Source organism: Lithobates pipiens, unplaced genomic scaffold, assembly GCF_037356315.1.
Source record: "Lithobates pipiens isolate NorthernLeopardFrog02 unplaced genomic scaffold, aLitPip1_a1.2 Scaffold_1, whole genome shotgun sequence".
Classification (NCBI taxonomy): domain Eukaryota; kingdom Metazoa; phylum Chordata; class Amphibia; order Anura; family Ranidae; genus Lithobates; species Lithobates pipiens.
Window position 1 is genome coordinate 141659414 of NW_027507685.1, and position 20970 is coordinate 141680383.

Here is a 20970-nt window from a genome sequence, read left to right on the forward strand (position 1 = left end):
ACAAAATGTGGAAAATGTTAAGGGATGTGAATACTTTTTCAAGGCACTGTATATCTGGTCCACAGATAATTACAGGTCATGGTTAAAAGGAGTCTCCTCATAATCTTAAAGCAAATGTGCAGTGAATATACTGCAATAGTATGTGGACTGAATATGCTGAAGGAATGGAAAGCTTATGAACGTTCTTGAAAATCAGGGATTTTAAAGTGTTAGTCACCTGTTTGAATAATACCAACAGGAAAACATATAGTAACAGTTAGGAGATATTTACTTTAGTAGCAGACGGTGACGTCACCAGGGCATGCGCACTGCACTCTGAATGGACGGTGCCGTGATTCCTGTGTTCGCATACTCGAGAGCGACATCATCACAGCTGACCATTTTTTAAACTGCCGAAGGCTGCAAAACTGGAAGGAAGATCGGGTTGAGATGGAATCCCCGACAGCATTTTTAGTCATGTTTGGAGCCATGGGTGACCCTTTCTGGACATATTTTGCCAATTATTTCTGCCTGTGGTTGCCACCTTTCCTTGGGAAAGAATACAGATCCTTTCTATTAATATCATTGCCATCTAGGCCTATATTGTTACCAGTAAGGAGAGCAAAGGGCCATCTGCAGAGAACCATTATTCTCAATGGGAGATGTATGTGCAGGGGAGTGAGTAAAAGAAGAGAAAGGGAAGGTGTCGTCAAAGTCATGGCTTTGAGCTGGCTGCAGCTGTCAACTATTCACCATTTTGTCTGCATCAATCTGACAAATACTTTGTGGAACTAAAGGAAGGAATCCTTAATCTCTCTGGTCCGGCATCAGACCCCATGCTGGTGCCAACATATTCTCCCAGTTCTGGTCTTCGGCCACCTTGCGTGGCCAAAACAGGATGGTGTCATACCTGCACATGCACAGGAAGTCATTCGTACTGGCACCCAGCCCAAATTGTAGGCTTAGCTCAGTGTACATTCTGCCAAACATTGTGAACAGGCAGGTAAGTTTTTTTGTTTTGTTTTTTGTAGAAGAAATATTGCAAGTCTACCTACCTCTTCAATAGACTACTGTATGCTGGCAAGAGACCACGCTGAACTACCTGAACATGAAAGGTAAAATGTGTCAGCCATGGGCAGGAGGCAACTTCCAGACTTACTTTTCATACATGGCACTGACAGCTGGTTGGTGTATTATAAATTACATCAAATGGGACAAAAGAGAAAGAAATTAAAAAAGAAAATGTATATTTTTATTTAAATGTTTTCTGTACATATACACATTTCTGTATTTCCCAATCAGCACAATCACGTCCAGGCAATGTCTTATGTAGTGCTGAGAGATCCCATACATATGATGGGGTTTAGATGGATGTTAGTTCAACTGGTGAGTCCAATGTTGAAAGGTTTCTAATGGAAGTAAGGTCGAAACCACGTGTGGGCTTCCTGGACTTACATGCGACTTCATTCCCCTTTCATAAGAAGATAGCGACCACTACATATATAATCCAACTGACTGAAACAAAGACTCCAAAGAGAAGACTGAAGAGGACAAGGGATCTGGCCTTCCGGGAAGCTTCCTGGGCCTGCAGGACATCTCCTCTGCTCAGAGCGGTTCGGGTCTGATAGAAACAAAACAAGAAATGATAAGTACCTCCAAGCTTCTAAAATTGATTGTGCTTCTTAGAAAGTGGAGGTGTTTACAGTGACCAATCAAATTCCAGCTGCTACATGCTTTGCACCCAGGATAAGGCCAGTGATTCACACAAATGCCTTTTGTAAAATAAAAACAGCTTACAATTTCATAATTTCAGAAAATGTTAGTTCAAGGGGTTAAAGCTTTGATGGTTGGAGGGAGAACAGATTGCAAGTGGAGCTTCCCTTTTTAGGTGGAGCTCTGCTTTAAGCTTTAACCTATTTATAACAGGCTAGAACCCCTGCCATTTTTTTCTTTGTTGAGGGTATAAGAGCAAAAGAAATGTCACACCAGTAGTTTTAAGTCCAAAAGTACTTATTTTATCATAGAAGTCAGAGTAAGCAAGCCAATGTATTTCATGGGCTGTAGAGTGCACTCTTTGTCAGAGCTTAAGGTTTGTTTTGTTTTTTTATTCCTTGAAGCGAGTTTATACATACTGTAGAACTATTTATGTAATGTCTATTTTTCAGAATAGTTTGCAATGTGCATTTAAGGGACAGTTTAAAGAGGAAGTAAACCCTAATGGGTTTACTTCCTCTTTGATTCCCTGCAAAGGTAAAGCATAATGGACTACTATGCATCGCATAGTAGTCCATTATGTGTCACTTCCCTGACACAGGGCCAGCGAAGTCACCGCTGTCCCCTGTAGTTCCGAGCGTCCATCTTCTTGGTGGGTCTCGCTGCTCTGGCGCTGTGATTCGCCGGAGCAGCGATGATGTCACTCCCGCGCATGGGAGCCGACACTCGCGGCATATCGCCAGTGCGCCTGCGCGCCGCTGTCTACGGCGCATGTGCCGTAGACAGCGGTGGCTGTCTTCAGGTAATGCGGTTTAGGAGATATTTCTTGAACCTACACCTAAGCCTTAATCTAGGCTTACCTGTAGGTCAAAGTGGTTTGTAAGGGTTTACGACCACTTTAAGTGTACTATCCATGTGCAAATCTAGTTTATAACTAATAATGAAATCTGCCAGCACAGTACACAGATAGTTAGTCATGCTAACAGAACTTTTAAACCACCTTAATATTACATAGAAGGGGAAAGCTAGGTATGCTTTTTAAGCAAGTAAGCATACATTTTTTTAAATATATTTTTAAGTTATGCTGTGTGAATAGCAAGATGTAAAAATATAGTAGCTGCTGTCCCCATTTGGCTGCAAATATGGAAATACACTTCAAAGTGCTAGTTAAGGAGAGAATGAACTCTTGGTTTGCTGTGATATCCAGTTGCAGAAGTGTGCTTTATATCAAATACAATCTACTCCTATTCCCATTCAATCTTTATATTCCCTTAATTTAACCAGCACTTCAACCACTTCAGCCCCGAAACAATTTACCCCCTTCCTGACCAGAGCACTTTTTGCGATACGGCACTGCGTCGCTTTAACTGACAATCGCGCGACATTGCACCGAAACAAAATTGACCTCCTTTTTTTTCCAAAAGTAGAGCTTTCTTTTGGTGGTATTTGATCGTCTCTGCGGGTTTTATTTTTTCCGCTATTAAACAAAAAAGAGCGACAATTTAAAAAAAAATAGCGATATTTTTTACTTTTTACTATATTAAATATCCCCAAAAAATATATAAAAAAATTATAATTTCTTTCTCAGTTTAGGTCGATATGTATTCTTCTACATAGTTTTGGTAAAAAAAATAGCAATAAGCATATATTGATTGGTTTGTGCAAGAGTTATAGTGTCTACAAAATAGGGGATAGATTTATGGCATTTTTATTGTAATTTTTTTTTATTAGTAATTTTTGTTTTTTATTGTGACTGTGACATTGCGGCAGACATATCGAACACTATTTTCGGACCAGTGAGATTTATACAGTGAGTGGTGCTATAAAAATGCACTGATTACTGTGTAAATAACACTGACAGGGAAGGGGTTAAACACTAGGGGGCAATCAAGGGGTTGAGTGTGTCCTAGGGAGTGATTCTAACTGTGGGGGGGTGGGCTCACTACAACATGACAGAGATCACTGTTCCTGATGACAGGGAGCAGTAGATCCCTATCATGTTGCTAGGCAGAACAGGAAACTGCCTTGTTTACATAGGTATCTCCCCGTTCTGCCGCTCCGTGTCACGATCGCAGGCTGTCTGCAGACATTGAGTCTGCGAGACCAGCAGGCACACTCACGGAGTACAAGGCGGGCGGATGGGCGCGTGTGCGCGTCCACTAAGCCGCGTGTCATGGTTATGCAGTAATCTTCCTCTGGATGCTTACCTCTCCTCGTGTGCAGACTAAGAGGCCAGCCACTTCCACCTGGTGGTTTTTATAACCTCTCCTCTAAGCATGGCTCCACCCCAGGCCCTATCAGGGAACACTATATTAACCTGTGCACTGCAAGCCAGCGGTGCTGATCAACCATTGTGTATCCATTGTGTGTTTGGCTTCCTGTTTCCTGCTTGCCGTGTGCTCTATGTTTTTCTCTGTTACCGACCTTGGCGTGTTCGCAACGATTCCTGTCTGCTTGTGACCCTGACCTTTTGGCATGTCCCTGACCATCCCTGTCTGCCTGTGACCCTGAACCTTTGGTTTGTACTCTGTTCCTGTCTGCTAGTTGCCCTGACCTCTGCCTTATCCCCTTACTATCCTTGTTGTTCCAGCCTGCTGCTTCCTTCTCCTGTAGTCTACTGTGAGTGTTAGCTGTGAGACCCTAGGGGCTGCGACCTGGAGCCAGACTACAGCGAAGTCCATCCTCACCACTGGAGGCTCTGGTGAACACCTGCTGGCTCTTAGACTCCACGCCCTGGGGATTCTATGCTCTAGCTCCTACTGGGATCTGTGTTAATGATCCAGTAGACCTGTGTCCTGAATCTCCCTGGGTACAATCCGCAGCAGTCAGTCCTAAGGTCCACTACCTAGCGGTGCACTTCCGACTCCTACGGAGTGCATCTGTCACCTAGTCTCAGGTGACCTGACACTGCATCTTTAAGGGGATGTACAGGTACGCCCATTTGCCCAGCTGTGCCATTGTGCTGACATACATCGTCGTGCGCTGGTAGGCAAGCAGTTGAAGCATAACTGAAGGTAGAACTTTTATTTTAATCGCACAGTACAGGACACAAGCAAAATATTCATAGACCCTGTGTCCTAAGGTGATGGAAATTTCTCCTTTACAGAAAGATAACTCTTATGCCGCGTACACATGATCGAATTATCCGGTGGACCAGATTCCGCCGGACAATCCGCCGGACAATCCGCCCATGTGTGGGCTCCGCCGGACTTTGTTCCAAAATGTCCCGCAGACTTAGAAAGAAGTCTTGACTCAAAATTGTCCGCCGGACTCTGCAGTCCGACGGACAATCCGCCCGTCTGTGTGCTAGTCTGCCGGACTTTTGAAATGAATGGACTTACCCACACACAGAGTAAAGCCTGTTCATTTTGAACGTGGCTCCAGGTAGACGGAACTAGCGAAGGAAGTCAATGTCGCCGCCTCCATTGGCGAGATTGACACCTTGCGAGCCCCGTTACCTGGTATGGATTTAAAGGGGAACATCTACACCAAAAAAATGGCGTGGGGATCCCCCCAAAGTCCATATCAGACCCTTATCCGAGCATGCAGCCCGGCCAGTCAGGAAAGGGGGTGGGGACGAGCGCCCCCCCTCCTGAGCCATACCAGGCTGTGTGCCCTCAACATGGGGAGGTGCTTTGGGGAAGGGGGCCCTGCGGCCCCCCCACCCCAAAGCACCTTGTCCCCATGTTGATGAGGACAAGGGCATGTTCCCGACAACCCTGGCCATTGGTTGTCGGGGTCTGCGGGCGGGGGGCTTATCAGAATCCAGGAGCCCCCTTTGATAAGGGGGCCCCCAGATTCCAGCCCCCTAACCTATGTGAATGAGTATGGGGTACGATGTACCCCTACCCATTCACCTGGGGAAAAAAGTGTACATAAAAAAAGCACAACACAGGTTCTTAAAGTACTTTATTAGACAGCTCCGGGGGTCTTCTTCCATCTTCGAGGGTCTTCTCGCCAGACTCCTCCGCTATCTTCTGCTCTTTTGCTAGCTCTTTTACTAGTGGAGGAGCCCGCCTTTCTCCTTCGTCGCCGCCACCGTCCAGGGGTCTTCTTCCGACTTCGGGGGTCTTGTCCCGCTCTTCGGTTCTTGCCGGGCACTTTCTTTTTCCAGCTCTTTAACTAGCGCTGGCCCGGTCTTGTTGCTGTCACCGCCGCCTTCTCCTTCTTCTCCTTCTTCTGCTTCTTCTTCTTCCTTCTTCCTTCTTCCGACGTTGACACAACGCTCTCTCTGGCCGTAATGACAAGGACGCATTGTGCGGCGACTTATATAGGGACAAGGGGCAGGGTCACCGGGTGATGTCACATGGTGACCCCGCCCCTTATGATGTCACAATCCCGGAGGATGCTGTCTAATAAAATACTTTAAAAACCTGTGTACATCGTACCCCATACTCATTCACATAGGGTATAGTCTGATCGTGTGTACGAGGCATTAGCGTAACTACTTTTTTTTTTGTTTCTATATTATTTTATCTTCAAATTCTTCAATTAACTCTTAATGTCACAAGTAGAGACAGTTCAACTTCATTGGTGCAACCTTGATAAATCCTGGGAACTGTACCCGGACCCCACACTGTGGGGATGGCCTGTAATGTTTCATTGGGCACTTTCTACATTGGTGCTCACCTTGGCACCCTGCCCTTTTTTTACAAGGATTTACTACAGGACAGTCTACACTTCAGTCACAGCATTCTCCTTCTGAATGTGCTTACCCTATATTCTGCACACTACTCCGTGAGTTTCCTACAGGGGAATACCCTTACATGTAGCTATGGTGGAGATCAGGCAAAAGGGAGCCATTGCAAAGCCACAGGCAAACATTTTCTCTGCTGAAGTGCCCCATAATGCTCATTCTGTATTGAAGATACACTCTTTGCACTAGAACAGGAGCCAGCTGTAAATGGTTGCTGCATCTGATTCTAGAGCTATTGTGTGCATGCAACAAGTGGCCTATATGACAAAAGCTTCATTTTCTGCATCTATGTCACAATTCCTGCCTTAATACAGCCATCTTTGCCCAGGGCTCAAAATGTGTGCTTCTTCTCCTACTCCCATTTCTCAGTTTTTTTTTTTGTCAAATCCTAATATTCCTGCCCTGGACGAGGCAGACACAGAAAGGAAGGAAGAGGACATTTAGGCAGTATTGGAGTAAGCTGTGGAAGATATTCCTTCCCCCGGGTTGCCACTATAATACTACGAGAGATTCACGCATGCTTGCTAACAAGGAAATACTCACTGCTGCCATCCACAAAAGCCTTGGCATTGTGCAGCTTGATTCTTTGTTGTGCCATGCCCCTTTGGGTACAAAGAGACCTGCAAAAGCTTTAAAAACTTTCCCTGTACATGAACAAATAGAATGTGCAAGACGATTGGGTCACTCACAGAAAGGATTTTTACTCCTCCCAAAATCTCTGCCAAACTTTATCCAGTAGAAAAAGGGTTCCAAATAAGTGGTCTATTTCTGTGGTTGATCCTGCCACCTGAGTCTTAAACATCTCTCTGTACCAATTGAAGATTTTCCAATGATTCTGCATAAAAAAAGTTAGAGACACTCTTAAAGGTTCTTTTATCTCTTGCAGTCACAACCCTTCATCCTGCTTTCGCTGCAATTTCAGTATGTCAAACTGCAGATAAATTGACTAGCGCAGTGAACAACCAACATGACCCTGTTTTTCAGGATCGTGCTTTAACAGAGCAAGTACAGCAAATACCTTCAGCTCTGCCCCTTTACATAGCTGCCCTAGAACATGTCATGAGTTGAGATTTCAAGAATGGCTTTTATCTCTATTCATATGCACACAATTTAATGGCCAAAAGCCTGGACAGCTAAAGTTAAAAAGCACCTCACGCATATGCAGCTCAAGTGTAGTATCTGTTCTTATCTCTTTGTGAGAGCCTGCCACCCAGTACTAATTGGTCAGCATTGACTAACCATGAGGAGCAGGGTCTGTCAGGCTTTTTGACTAGGTGGACCTGATTGTGCCTTACCCCAATCAGGAGTCTTGCTCCCCTTCTTCAGGAGGGGACCACTTGACACACCCTTGTCCAGTATTTTGTGTGTTTGGTTTACTTTGGTGTTTGTTTTTTGTGCACTGAACCTCAGGTTCTACCTCAATGAGGGCATAGTCCTACCATCCTTATGCCCTGCTCCAAAACATCCTAAGGAAAATCTCTTTTAATTGCCTGGATGTAGTTAGAGCCATTAGAATCTCCCTTAAAGCTACAGCTTTGATCAGAGAGAGGGATATTCCCTGTTTTTCCTGTTCTCAGGACCTCATAAGGGACGTCCTGCTTCCAAGTCCACCATCACAAGATCGATTTGAGAAATGATCGAAAGAGCTTACACTCTTAAGGAAAAAAATCACCATTTATCAGGTGAATGTCCAATGCAGCTTCAGGTCGCAAGGTTCTTTCAACGACACTCTGAGGTTGGGTCTTTTCTGACCCTTGTTGGGCCTGTTAGAACAGTTCTGTATGCCTAATTTTTGCCCAATACAAAAGAATGGGTGAATGTCACCCAGAATGAGAGGGGTTAACTACTCACTGGCTCACCTGCCATTAAGCTATCACTTAATACACCTGCATTGCTATATGACTTTTTGAGATAGATAGATAGATAGATATATATATATATATATATATATCTATCTATCTATCTATCAACCTTTAAAGCCGCCACTCTGCAAACCAGGGCTCTATTAAACTGATACTACTGCCACCAGCAGGGTCATATGCTCAATAACTACTTCTTAACTGAAAGAATCGTCCCTTTACCAATTGTGACTTCACTGTGGTTCCAGTGCACTTTTGAGACTAATTCAGGTTGTGTTGTGATACACTGAAGTTTCTTTAACCACTTCCCACCCGGCCAATGTATATATACGGCCGGGTGGGAGCCGCCTGCTCCTGATAGGACGTTCAGGAACGTCCTTCAGGAGTAGCGGGATCGCGCGCGCCCGCGCAGCGACGCGATCCCGATGTGCTCGTGTCACCCGGACACGGCACATCTCAGATCGGCAGGAGGGCTCTGTGATTGGCCCTCCTGATCACATGACGGCCGTGTCCAATCACGGCCGTCATGTGATGTAAACAAACAGCCGGTTGCTCTGTCGGCTCTCCTCTCCTCACACGGAAGTCATCGCAGAGGAGAGGAGAGCGGATCGCTGCAGCCGGCTGATGATCAGTGAGTATGGGCTGCTTTTCACAGCTTTTTACTCACTGATCATCAGTGTAGTGTCAACACACAACACACCACACAGTACAAACACAGTCCCCACATATGTCCCCAAAACACACATGTCCCAAAACATACATGTCCCCAAATAATAAAAACACATGTCCCTAATAATAAAAACATGTCCCCCACATATGTCCCACTAAAATCACATGTCCCAATGATTATCTGCACACATATGTACATGATCATTTGCGTACATATGTCCGTGATCACACAAACCAATTATTATACACTTAACGGAATTTTTTTTACCAAAAACATGTAGCAGAATACATTTTAGCTTAAATTTATGACAAAATTTGATTTTATTGGATTTCTTTTCAAATAGAAAAAAGAAAATATTGTTTTTTTCCCAAATTTCCGCTTTTTTTGCGCTTATATCGCAAAAAAAAAAAAAAAAACGGAGTCGTGAATAAATACCACCAAAATAAAGCTCTATTTGTGCGAACAAAATGATAACAATTTCATTTGGGTACAGTGTAGCATGACCGCGCAATTGTCACTGAAAGCGCTAGAGCGCTGAAAGCTGAAAATTGGGCTGGGAAGGAAGGGGGTGAAAGTGCCCTGTATTGAAGTGGTTAACAAAAACGACATCACTTACTTCACTGGATACATAAGTGGGTGTCACATCGACCAATACTTGTCAGATGATCTACTGGGGACCCTCCATCACCCTGGGCAGCCATTGTCATTGTTTTTATCAATTATTGTTGTATATTGTATTGTGCAATTTTTGGAAGGATTGAAAAAATATACATGGATGTTATTCCGTTTACAATTTTAAACAAATTTGTCATTAAACTTTTTTCATACTACACTGCTTGGTCTTAATTTGTCTACTTTACATAATCTGTATTCCACAGCTGTTTTTATCTTTAATCACAAATTTCTGCCCACCCTTTCACATTCATTGCTTGGGGGCAGCCCAGGATCTATGAATACTTTACCTGTGTGTTGTACTGTACAATTAAGATAAGAGTAATTTGACTTACCAGTAAAAATGTCATAACTTGGAGTGCAGTAGAGGACCCAGGCTCCCCTCCCCTCCCCTCCATTCCTTGGTACTCTGCATTGCTTGCTAAAAAACTGAACTGGTGTGATGTAGTGTTAGAGGGGAAGTGTCCAGGAAGCTTTGCCAGTGTCCAATCACTTGAAGGTATGAGCCTATAACTCAGGGTTTATGAAAACCCTGTCAGTGTCTTGTACTATACTCCATGATATGGAATTTACATGTTAGTCAAGATTCCTTTATTTTAGCTTTGGATAGAGTTGAGAAGGATTAGAGCACCAATCAAGTTTTTATTGCTGCCTATACCCTTTATTAGGGAGATTTACTTCTCTATCTTCTCTGTTTACCATTTTCACCGAGGCAGAAAGTGTTTGGAGGGATTTCCTCTCTGTTTTGGCTGTGGGACAGGAAGCCAAGGTAAATGTCCCCAATGGCATGTTAATACCCTATCCAAAATGATTTGAAGAAAAAAAAAGTTTTTGCCTTTATTTCTACTTTAAGGTCTGGTGGAGGGACACCCTTGAATTTACAAGACACGTTGGCCGTTTACTTGGAATTTTTTACGATTAAATAAATGTAAAAAATGTTCACCCCTTCTGCTGCCAAGTGCTCTGGAAAAAAAAAAACAAAAAAAAAAAAACCTTGTGGTTTTATTCAGTGCCTGGCAAACTTTCTTTTCTCTGTCCTAAATTAGAATACAAATTTGAAAAACTGTATCTACTTCATTCATCTTTCCTCTCCAAATGTTCTTCCAAAACTGAGTAATAATATGTTTTGCAATCCCAATATACTGTGCCCATAATATGATGTATTTTGGAGACTAAAGGCCACCGATCACATTATGACCCTTGTCCATTTACTGATGTAACAACCTGGGAAGTTGATTGATCCTCCGTATTGAAAGCAGCCCCTATGGTACCCCACAGTATATGAATATCCCAGGATGAGAACCATGGTTCCAACCCTTCTCTATTCAGAGCAAAATGTTATGGCTGGAGTTCTACTCCACTGGCTGAAGTGCTTGGCATATTTCCTACACCCGGGCAGCCCTGGTTGAACATATAGCCTGTCAATGACATGAATGGTTGTGTGCTGCTGTACGCATGTATATGGTGTGGTGCTATAGTAAAAAATGAGTACAGCATTTTGCGTATGCATAAAATTGAACATTTTCTGACAGTTTGTACACTGCACCTGGGCTGTCACTGTGAAAGAAATATGCTGGCCAGTAAGCTGAATGGGCCCAGTTGTGCGCAAGGGCTCTAAATGACACAGAACCAAAATTCTGACTTTTTCTGAGCTCTTCTCACTTGCCACTGCGTTATGTCTCACCTCATGAGAGTAGACCACGGCAATGATGCCTGTTAGGAAGCAGCAGAAGAACATGACCAGAACAGACTCCACCATGTAATCTTTGGTCCTCACTTCTGGCTGGGGAGGTTGCGGCATGCCCATCGATCCATCATTCTGCAAAGATCAGAGTATCAGTCAACGGGGTATAATTACACAATGACCCTGGCACAGAGTACAACCTTGTGGAATTATAGAATTGTATGAATGTCATCAATGTCTTTACTACATACTACACTGGATTCTGATCAGAGAGATTCACCCTCTCTGCCTGTCTTGGTGGTCACCATCACAGAGTGTAATGGCGAATCCAAAATGTTGTAGTCACCAAAACTAGTGACAGGGATTTTTCTTCACTTTGAAGAGACTTCTTCCTGTTGTATCTTCAGGACAGAAAGTGAAGAGAGATCTCCCTAATAGGACACAGACAGCAAAAATAAAAAAGTACTTCAATTCTTTCCTGCTCATTCAAAACTTAAAATAAAAAGGTTTGGCATTAGATATACTTAATTTCATACAATTAATAGCGTTAAACATTCTTTGTGACTTTTAAGATTTTTTTTTAAATCAACTTTTATTATATTGTGGCTTGTGTGATGGTTACGTTTATTTTTCATTTTTTACACAAATTTCATTTTTTTAATATATAGTTTAACTGAAAGGGCATATTTAATTTCTGTTTTGGCACTACTGGGTGAAGCACCCCTCTGATTCGTTTATTTATTGGTGAGGGAATCAGCAATATCTCTGCAGTCCCAACTATAGTTAATACAGATACTATGGAAAATGCAGCAGATACTGCTGAGCTCAGCACGGTTCACCAGCCAGACCCTCCAGTACTGCTTCATTTAGGCATGAATAATTCACTGCCTTTCTGGAAGAAAGAGCTGCAACAACAGTCTTCCAAATATCTAATTTCCTTGTCATTCCTCACAGGACATATAGAGGACAAACTCCACCATGATAGATCATGATGAAGAAAGTATGAGCAAAGAAGTCAGTCCAGATGGCTTTCTGAAATGAGCTGATTGTAGATTCTAATGGTAAGTGTCACATCACAAAGCTGTAGTTAAAAAAAAAAAGTATTTTTTTTCAAACATAAAATATAAATATTATTATGTATTATATGTATTATATATAATAAATATTAATCATGTGATCATTTTAGTGTCAAAATGTCCAATTCATAAATATAGATATTGAATTGTTGTGAAATCTTTCATTTTATGATTTAAACCTGAAACTCCCAAGATCAATAAAAAAAAGTATCATTCCTTCCCCTTGTTCAAACAATCACTGTCAAAAATCTTGACACTATCACCTCTACAATATTTCCAAAATATACCCCATCTCAACCAATGATGACACCACAAATATAATCATTATTAATATTATTGCAACTTGCTGGCTTACCTCTACACAGGCTTTTCCCCCTGCAGTCTTTCATGAAGGTTGCTATCAGACTCATCCACCTTACCAACCACTCAGGTTCAAATGCCCCTCTCTGCCAATCCCTCCACTGGTTTCTGCTCTGCCAGCGGCCAACAAATAAAATGCAAAATACCAACAACATTTAACACCATCCACATCTGTCCTAAGCTATATCATCAGCCTCAAAATACCACCCAAATCACCCTCTTTGCACCTCCCAAGACTTCCTGCTCTCTAGCTACATTGTCACCTCCTTCCATGCTCTTCTCCAGAACCTGTCTGATCCTCTAGAACTCCCTGCTCCAATCTGTCCACTTATCTCCAACACCAGTGATGGAAACGTTGACACCCCAGATGGTTTGAAACTACAATTCCCATGATGCTCAACTACACTGCAGAGTGCATGAGAATCATGGGAAATGTAGTTCCAAAACATCTGGGGTGCCAAGGTTCGCCATCACTGTCCTACACTGTCCGCCTTTAGGCGTTCCCTGAAAATCCTATCTGTAAAACCTATCCTAGGTCTACCTAAAAACTGAACTTTTACCTTCTCTATCAACTCATCCCCCAGTTATTGTCTTTTGTATCACTTGCCCCTCCCATTTAGACTGTACCCTCCTAACCCTTTTGTCTTGTATTGTACTGTAACTATACTGTCTCTCTTTATTCTGTAAAGTACTGCGCAAATATGTCGATATATATATATATATATATATATATATATATATATATATATATATACACACACACATACATACATACATACATATACAGTGCCTTGTTTACTTTCAGTGCAGTAAACTCACTCCAGAAGTTCAGCGAGGATCTCTGAATGATCCAATGTTGTCCTAAATGACTGATGGTGATAAATAGGATCCACCTGTGTGTAATCGAGTCTCTGTATAAATGCACCTGCTCTGTGATAGTCTCAGAGTTCTGTTGAAAGTGCAGAGAGCATCATGAAGACCAAGGAACACACCAGGCAGGTCCGTAATACTGTTGTGGAGAAGTTTAAAGCTGGATTTGGATACAAAAAGATTTCCCAAGCTTTAAACATCCCAAGGAGCACTGTGCAAGTGATCATTTTGAAATGGAAGGAGTATCAGACCACTGCAAATCTGGCCGTCCCTCTAAAGTTTCAGCTCAGACAAGGAGAAGACTGATCAGAGATGCAGCCAAGAGGCCCATGATCACTCTGGATGAACTGCAGAGAACTACAGCTGAGGTGGGAGAGTCTGTCCATAGGACAACAATCAGTCGTACACTGCACAAATCTGGCCTTTGTGGAAGAGTCTCAAGAAGAAAGCCATTTCTCAAAGATATCCATAAAAAGTCTCGTCTAAAGTTTGCCACAAGCCACCTGGGAGACACACCAAACATGTGGAAGAAGGTGCTCTGGTCAGATGAAAGCAAAATCAAACTTTTTGCCCACAATGCAAAACGATATGTTTGGCGTAAAAGCAACACAGCTCATCACCCTCAACACACCATCCCCACTGTCAAACATGGTGGTGGCAGCATCATGGTTTGGGCCTGCTTTTCTTCAGCAGGGACAGGGAAGATGGTTAAAATTGAGGGGAAGATGGATGCAGCCAAATACAGGACCATTCTGGATGAAAACCTTTTGGGAGTCTGCAAAAGACCTGAAACTGGGAGGGAGATTTATCTTCCAACAAGACAATGATCCCAAACATACAGCAAAATCTACAAAGGAATGGTTCACAAATAAACGTATCCAGGTGTTAGAATGGCCAAGTCAAAGTCCAGACCTGAATCCAATCGAGAATCTGTGGAAAGAGCTGAAAACTGCTAATCACAAACGCTCTCCATCCAACCTCACTGAGCTCGAGCTGTTTTGCAAGGAAGAATGGGCAAGAATTTCAGTCTCTCGATGTGCAAAACTGATAGAGACATACCCCAAGCGACTTGCAGCTGTAATCGCAACAAAAGGTGGCTATACAAAGTATTAACGCAAGGGGGCCGAATAATTTTACACTCCCCACTTTTCATTTTTTTTATTAGTTAAAAAAGTTTAAAAAATCCAATAGATTTTGTTCCACTTCACAATTGTGTCCCACTTGTTGGTGATTCTTCGCAAAAAATAAAAATTTTATATCTTTATGTTTGAAGCCTGAAATGTGGCAAAAGGTTGAAAAGTTCAAGGGGGCCGAATACTTTCGCAAGGCACTGTGTATATATATATATATATATATATATATATTTTGCAAACCAGAAGGTTTTTTTCTGCCTCTAAACACTGAGCTTATTATTCATAGACACATTGAATATCATTGAGCTGCTTCTACAGGCAAAACACAAAACTCCTGTAGAAGCAGCAATTTTTAAGTCCAGTGTGCATGGGCCCTTAAAAATTGTAAGCTTCTCTCATTATTACGTATTGAATCTAATGATTCATTATTTTTATCATGGCCCCTTTTTCTGTTCTCTGCAATAAAAACCTTGTAGAAACTCTTCAGCCAGAAGGCAGTAATATTTTTATGAGTAAAACCCACATGATAATCTTAGTGAATTGGCTTTTATATGCAAAATGCTAAAGTCCATAATATAATACACATACAGTAACTTCAGCAGATCTGGGCAATAACATTTTAACCACTTCAGCCCCAGAAGGATTTACCCACTTCGTAACTAGGCCTTTTTTTGCGATATGGCGCTGCATTGATTTAACTGATAATTGTGCGGTCCTGCGATCTTGTACCCAAACAAAATTGAGGTCCTTTTTTCCCAACAAATAGAGCTTTATTTTGTATTTGATCACCTCTGCAGTTTTTCTTTTTTGGACTATAAACAAAGATAGAGCGACAATTTTGAAAAAAAAAAATTTTTTTTACTTTCTGCCATAAAACATTTCCTTAAAAAAATAAATGTATTCATCAGTTTAGGCCGATATGTATTCTGCTACATATTTTTGGTAAAAAAAAAATCCCAAGAAGTGTACATTGATTGGTTTTTGCAAAGTTTATCGCATCTACAAAATAGGGGATAGATTTATGGAATTTTTATTATTATTTTTTTTACTAGTAATGGTGGTGATCAGTGATTTTCAGCAGGACTGCAACATTGTGGCGGACAGATCGGACACCTGACATTTTTGACACTTTTTTGGTAATCCGTGACATTTCTACAGTAATCAGTGCTAAAAATATGCACTGTTATTGTACTAATGACACTAGCAGGGAAGGGGTTAACATCGGGGGCAATCAAGGAGTTAAATGTGTTCCCTGCAGTTGTTTTCTAACTGGGACTGTGTGACTGGTAAACGCACAGATCCACAGGATCTGTGGGATCTCCCCTGTCAGGACGGAGATCTGCCTTATTTACACAGGCAGGTCCCTGTTCTGTCACTGCGGGGAACGATCGCGGGTGGGTGGCGGACATCGAGTCTGACGGACATTGGCTGGCCAATGGGAGTGCGCGTGTCACTGGAGGCGCCCACAAAAGTGAAATCCCAAGCCGATGTACACCTACGTCAATTTGCGGGATCGTGTCACCTTGCCACAGTATAATGGTGGCGGCTGGTCGGCAGACGGTTAAAGAGTGGATACAATATGATTGAAGATAAATTAATAAAAACACACAGATATGGAAATAGCCAATGCATTAGGTTTTTGGGTCAATGTAGGAGAACTCATGGGCAGGGGTGGTGGTAGGTGAGCAGATCGCTCATCAGGCAGACAGCTGTACAAGTTTATATTACAAAGGACTATACAGTACATATCACGTTGGTAAGTGGTGGTCACTTGGGCAGCACACTATTGTTGTCAGTCATTCTCTCTTCAGCAGCCCCCATTTAAAATTATGAGAGCGGTTAGTAGAGGTTAGTAAGTGTTCCTACTAAGCTTCTGGAAATGTTATAGGTATTTAGTGTTTGGGTAAACCATCTGAATGTTCTTAGTTTATTGTGGGCCTTACATCTATTGATTCCAATCCAGATTCTATCATATTTAAACACTTTTTCCATTTCTTTAAGCTATTTTACAACCAAATGTTGGCAGTGTTGTCTGTACCTCCCCAATTCTGTCTAAATTGACTTCAACCTTTGCAGTGACTTCACTCATGTAGCAGGGTCAGGGCCGTCTTTTCCACTGGGCAGGCTGGGCAGTTGCCCGGAGGCCCCACTTGCCTTGAGGGCCATACCCAGGGCCAATCCTCAGCTCTGCAATCTGCTGCAAAAGACTTGAAATTGACTGCACTGCACTGGTTGCTCACTTGCTAGAATCGCCGGCCGCCTGGCATCTAGCTAGCAACCAGTGACGTCAGTCAGAGGCCATGGCCTCCCCGCTATTTATAGCATGCCGCGGCCACCCCAGCATTCATAGCGCACCGCCTCCATGGCTAGTGAACAAGCTCCGCCCATCTCTGCCATGTTCTTAAGTCAGCGTGGCTCAGAGGGAGCCGAGCGGAGCGTAAATCTCGGTTTCTAAAGAGATTGATCTTGTGCCATCTTGGCATCGAAAAGACAGCCCTGAGATTGATAGCTGCCTTGCTGTGAGTGACTCACTGTGCTTCACCAGGCCAACGGCCTAGAGTAAGTCTAACTGTCTAAAACTTAAGCAAGTTCAAGTTGTGCCCATTAAAAGCAGCCACTGTGCCCATCAAACACAGCCACTGTGCCCATCAAAAGCTGCCACTGTACCCATCAAACACAACCACTGTGCCCACCAAAGCTGCAACTGTGCCCCCCATCAAACACAGCCACTGTGCCCATCAAAAGCAAGCTGAATGTGCCTGAAAGCAAGCTGTATTTGCTAGAGGTCGACCGATATTTGAAATTTTTTAATTAATCGGCATCGGCCGATTGAGCTGATAAAAAGGCAGATTTATAACAGCTCAATGTGGAAATGACTTCTGTAATAGAAGTCAGTGTAAGTTGCCTGAGTCTTCATAGAAGGGACTTGTCTCCTCTCTGGGCAGTCTGCCAAGAAAAGAGCAAAAAGATACAATGTTTACACTTGAATGAATGAACTCAACTCTGTGTGTAGAGTTCTCAGTTTAACCATTTATAGACTAAATCTTTTCTGACACTTGTTGCTTACAAGTAAAAATCCTGTATTTTCTGCCAGAAAATCACTTAGACCCCCAAAAAATTATAAATATTTTTTTAGCAGAGATCCTAGGGAATAAAATAGCGGTTGTTGCAACATTTTGTCACACGGCATTTGCGCAGAGGTCTTTCAAATGCATTTTTTTGGGGGAAAAAAAATACACTAAATGATTTAAAAAAAAAAACCCCTAAAACAGTAAAGTTAGCCCATTTTTTTTTCGTCCAAAAGTTTTGACTACCTGTTTTTATTTTATAGGCTGCTTTCACACTGGAGCGGGCAGGCGTTGATGGTAAAATGCTGCTAGTTTTAGCAGCGCTTTACCATCATTTTAGCGGTGCTATTCGGCTGCTAGTGGCGCACATATAACCCAGCTAGTGGCCAAAGAAGAGGTTAAATGCGCCTCGTGAAGCACCGCTGCCAGTGGTGCCCATTAATATCAATGGGCAGGAGTGGTGGAGGAGCGGTATACACCACTCCAAACGTGCTGCTTGCAGGACTTTTTTTTTTAACATCCTGCCAGCGGACCGCCTCAGTGTGAAAGCACTCTGTCTTTCACGCAGACTGCAGGGGAGCTGTTTTGCAGGCACTTTACAGGCGCTATTTTTAGCCCAAAAGCGCCTAAAAAAACGCCTCAGTGGGAAAGGTGTCTGTTAGGTTTTATGAGATGAAGGGGGATAAAAAAAAATCAATAAAAAAAAAAAAATCGGCCTAACATATCGGCCATCGGCTGCCATGATTTCTAAATATCGGCATCGGCCAGAGAAAAACCCATATCGGTCGACCTCTAGTTTCATAGTTAGTAAGGTTGAATAAAGACACCAGTCCATCCAGTTCAACCTGAGTGAGTGTCTACAACTGTCCCTATCCCTGTACATTGCACACTCACATCAGTCCTTACCCTCAAGGAGCCCACTATCCTAGGTCCCCATTCATATACTAGGGCCAATTTTGGACAGAAACCAATTAACCTACCTGCATGTCTTTGGATTGTGGGAGAAAACCGGAGTACCTGGAGGAAACCCATGCAGGCACGGGGAGAACATGCAAACTCCAGGCAGGCAGTGTCGTGGTTGGGATTTGAACCAGTGACCCTTCTTACTGCTAGGTGAGAGTGCTAACCACTACACCACTGTGCTGTCCAACAATTACCCTTTTTTACCCCTTTACAAAGTTAAAGTTATTTTTACCCCATTACTAATAACTTTTGTCTTTGGTTTACTGATCCTTTAAATGGGAACTAAATGTATTAATTTAAAATGAACTACTGTGAACCCACTGATTTAACAGTTTTAAAAAAACTGTTATATTACGCCACATGCCAGGAATGTAACTGTCCAGTTTGCTTGTGCTCTTAACCAAACTGTCAATCCATTAACTGGCTGGTGTCATAACTGATCACATGTGCAACATCATAGCAGTTGAAAATCAAATGCAAAGATGATAGCTTCCTTGGTTTAAAATGATAGGTGGGCTTAGTTCCTCTAACTGTTTTCTGAAATACTTATGTTCAAGGCATGCCATAAGATCCCTTTCACACTGGGGCAGCGGCCACGTTGGCGCTAAAGCAGTGCTAATTTTAGTGTGGCTAAAGTGCTGTTTAAGAAGCGCATTTCATCCGCTAGCGGGGCACTTTTAACCTCAAAGAAGGAGTTAAAAACTCTCGTGTTGGGCAGGGTGTTTTGGGAGCTCTAAATACAGCGTTCTCAAACCGCCCCAAAGATGCTTCTTGTAGGACTTTTCTGAACGTCCCGCAAGTGCACCGCCCCAGTGTGAAAAGTCACACTTGAATGAATGGGAGGCGGTTTTCTGGCTCTTAGCAGAGACTATTTGCTGTGCTAAAGCACCTGAAAACTGCCCCAGTGTGAAAGGGGTCTAATGATAACTGAATAGTTGCTTTATGCTCTCAACTGAACTGTCAAGCCATCAAATATCTTGTGTCAACTGATCACATGTGCAGCATCATGGCAACTGCAGATCAAACAGGGGCTACGATAGCAGCTTTCTTGGCTGTCAAGGATGGGGGGGGTTTAGTTCCATTTTTAGGGCCTATTCATACCAGATGCATTGGGCTGTGCTAGTCTCTCTTGCTCAGCACAGTCCCAACACATGATGAAAGCAAAGTGCACACCACTGTGTTGCATTGGTGTGCACTGAAGAAAGGCAAGGCACTTTTTTCACTGCATAGTGTTGCAATGCACTACAGCACATTGCAATGTGGTGCAGTGATTACACATGAATGGAATGTTGTTTTGTAACATTCCAAAAAGGTTGAAAAATATAGACTGTATTACTATGCGACTGCTGGTGTAAACAAGCTCTAAGGCCTCATGCACACGAGACGCAGTTAAACGCGCGTTCAGATGCAGTTGGACAGTTTTTTCAACTGCCCCTGAACTCATTCAATGTTATCCTATGTGTCCATGCACACAGTCTCGTTTTTTTCCGTTTTTATGCAGTTGCGTTTAATCTCGTTTTTCCAGAAGCAAAAAAATGCGTTCAGAAGCAAAAATTTCCACGTTTCAGACGCAAAACGCGGCAAAACGCTGCTACTGCGTTTAGTCGCGTTTGCGTTTATATGCCTTTTTTAAAGGTGACCTTTTTTTTTTACATTAAAAATCTCAAAAATGATTGCAAATGATGAAAAACCATTAGAAAAATATTTTAAACAATTGCAATTGCAAGTGGACAATCCACAACTTGTGGCAAGTGACATGGCAGGTGGCAAGTGACGTGGCAAGTGGACAATCCACAACTTGTGGCAAGTGACATGGCAGGTGGCAAGTGATGTGGCAAGTGGACAATCCACAACTTGTGGCAAGTGACGTGGCAGGTGAAGTGGCAAGTGACGTGGAAAGTGGACAATCCACAACTTGTGGCAGGTGACGTGGCAAGTGACCTGGCAGGTGACGCGGCAAGTGACCTGGCAGGTGACGTGGCAAGTGGAAAATCAACAACTTGTGGCAGGTGACTGGCATGTGACGTGGCAAGTGGACAATCCATAACTTGTGGCAGGTGACGTGGCAAGTGACGTGGCAAGTGGACAATCCACTTGTGGCAGGGGATGTGGCAAGTGACGTGGCAAGTGGACAATCCACTTGTGGCAGGGGACGTGGCAAGTGACGTGGCGAGTGGACAATCCACAACTTGTGTCAGGTGACGTGGCAAGTGGACAATCCACAACT

The 20970-nt window shown here is 42.9% G+C and overlaps 1 protein-coding gene across 1 annotated transcript in view; it reads right to left on the minus strand.

The window, feature by feature from the left end:
• Positions 1 to 1209: 1209 nt before the first annotated feature.
• PRRT1B (proline rich transmembrane protein 1B) overlaps positions 1210 to 20970 on the minus strand; it is a 56560-nt gene continuing 36799 nt past the window's right edge. Inside the window, exons 3-4 of the mRNA XM_077477933.1 lie at positions 11274 to 11408; positions 1210 to 1600 (exon numbers count right to left, since the gene is read on the minus strand). Coding sequence (XP_077334059.1) covers positions 1454 to 1600; positions 11274 to 11408 — 282 coding nt within the window. The 3' untranslated portion in view covers positions 1210 to 1453. The remainder of the gene's footprint in view (positions 1601 to 11273; positions 11409 to 20970) is intronic.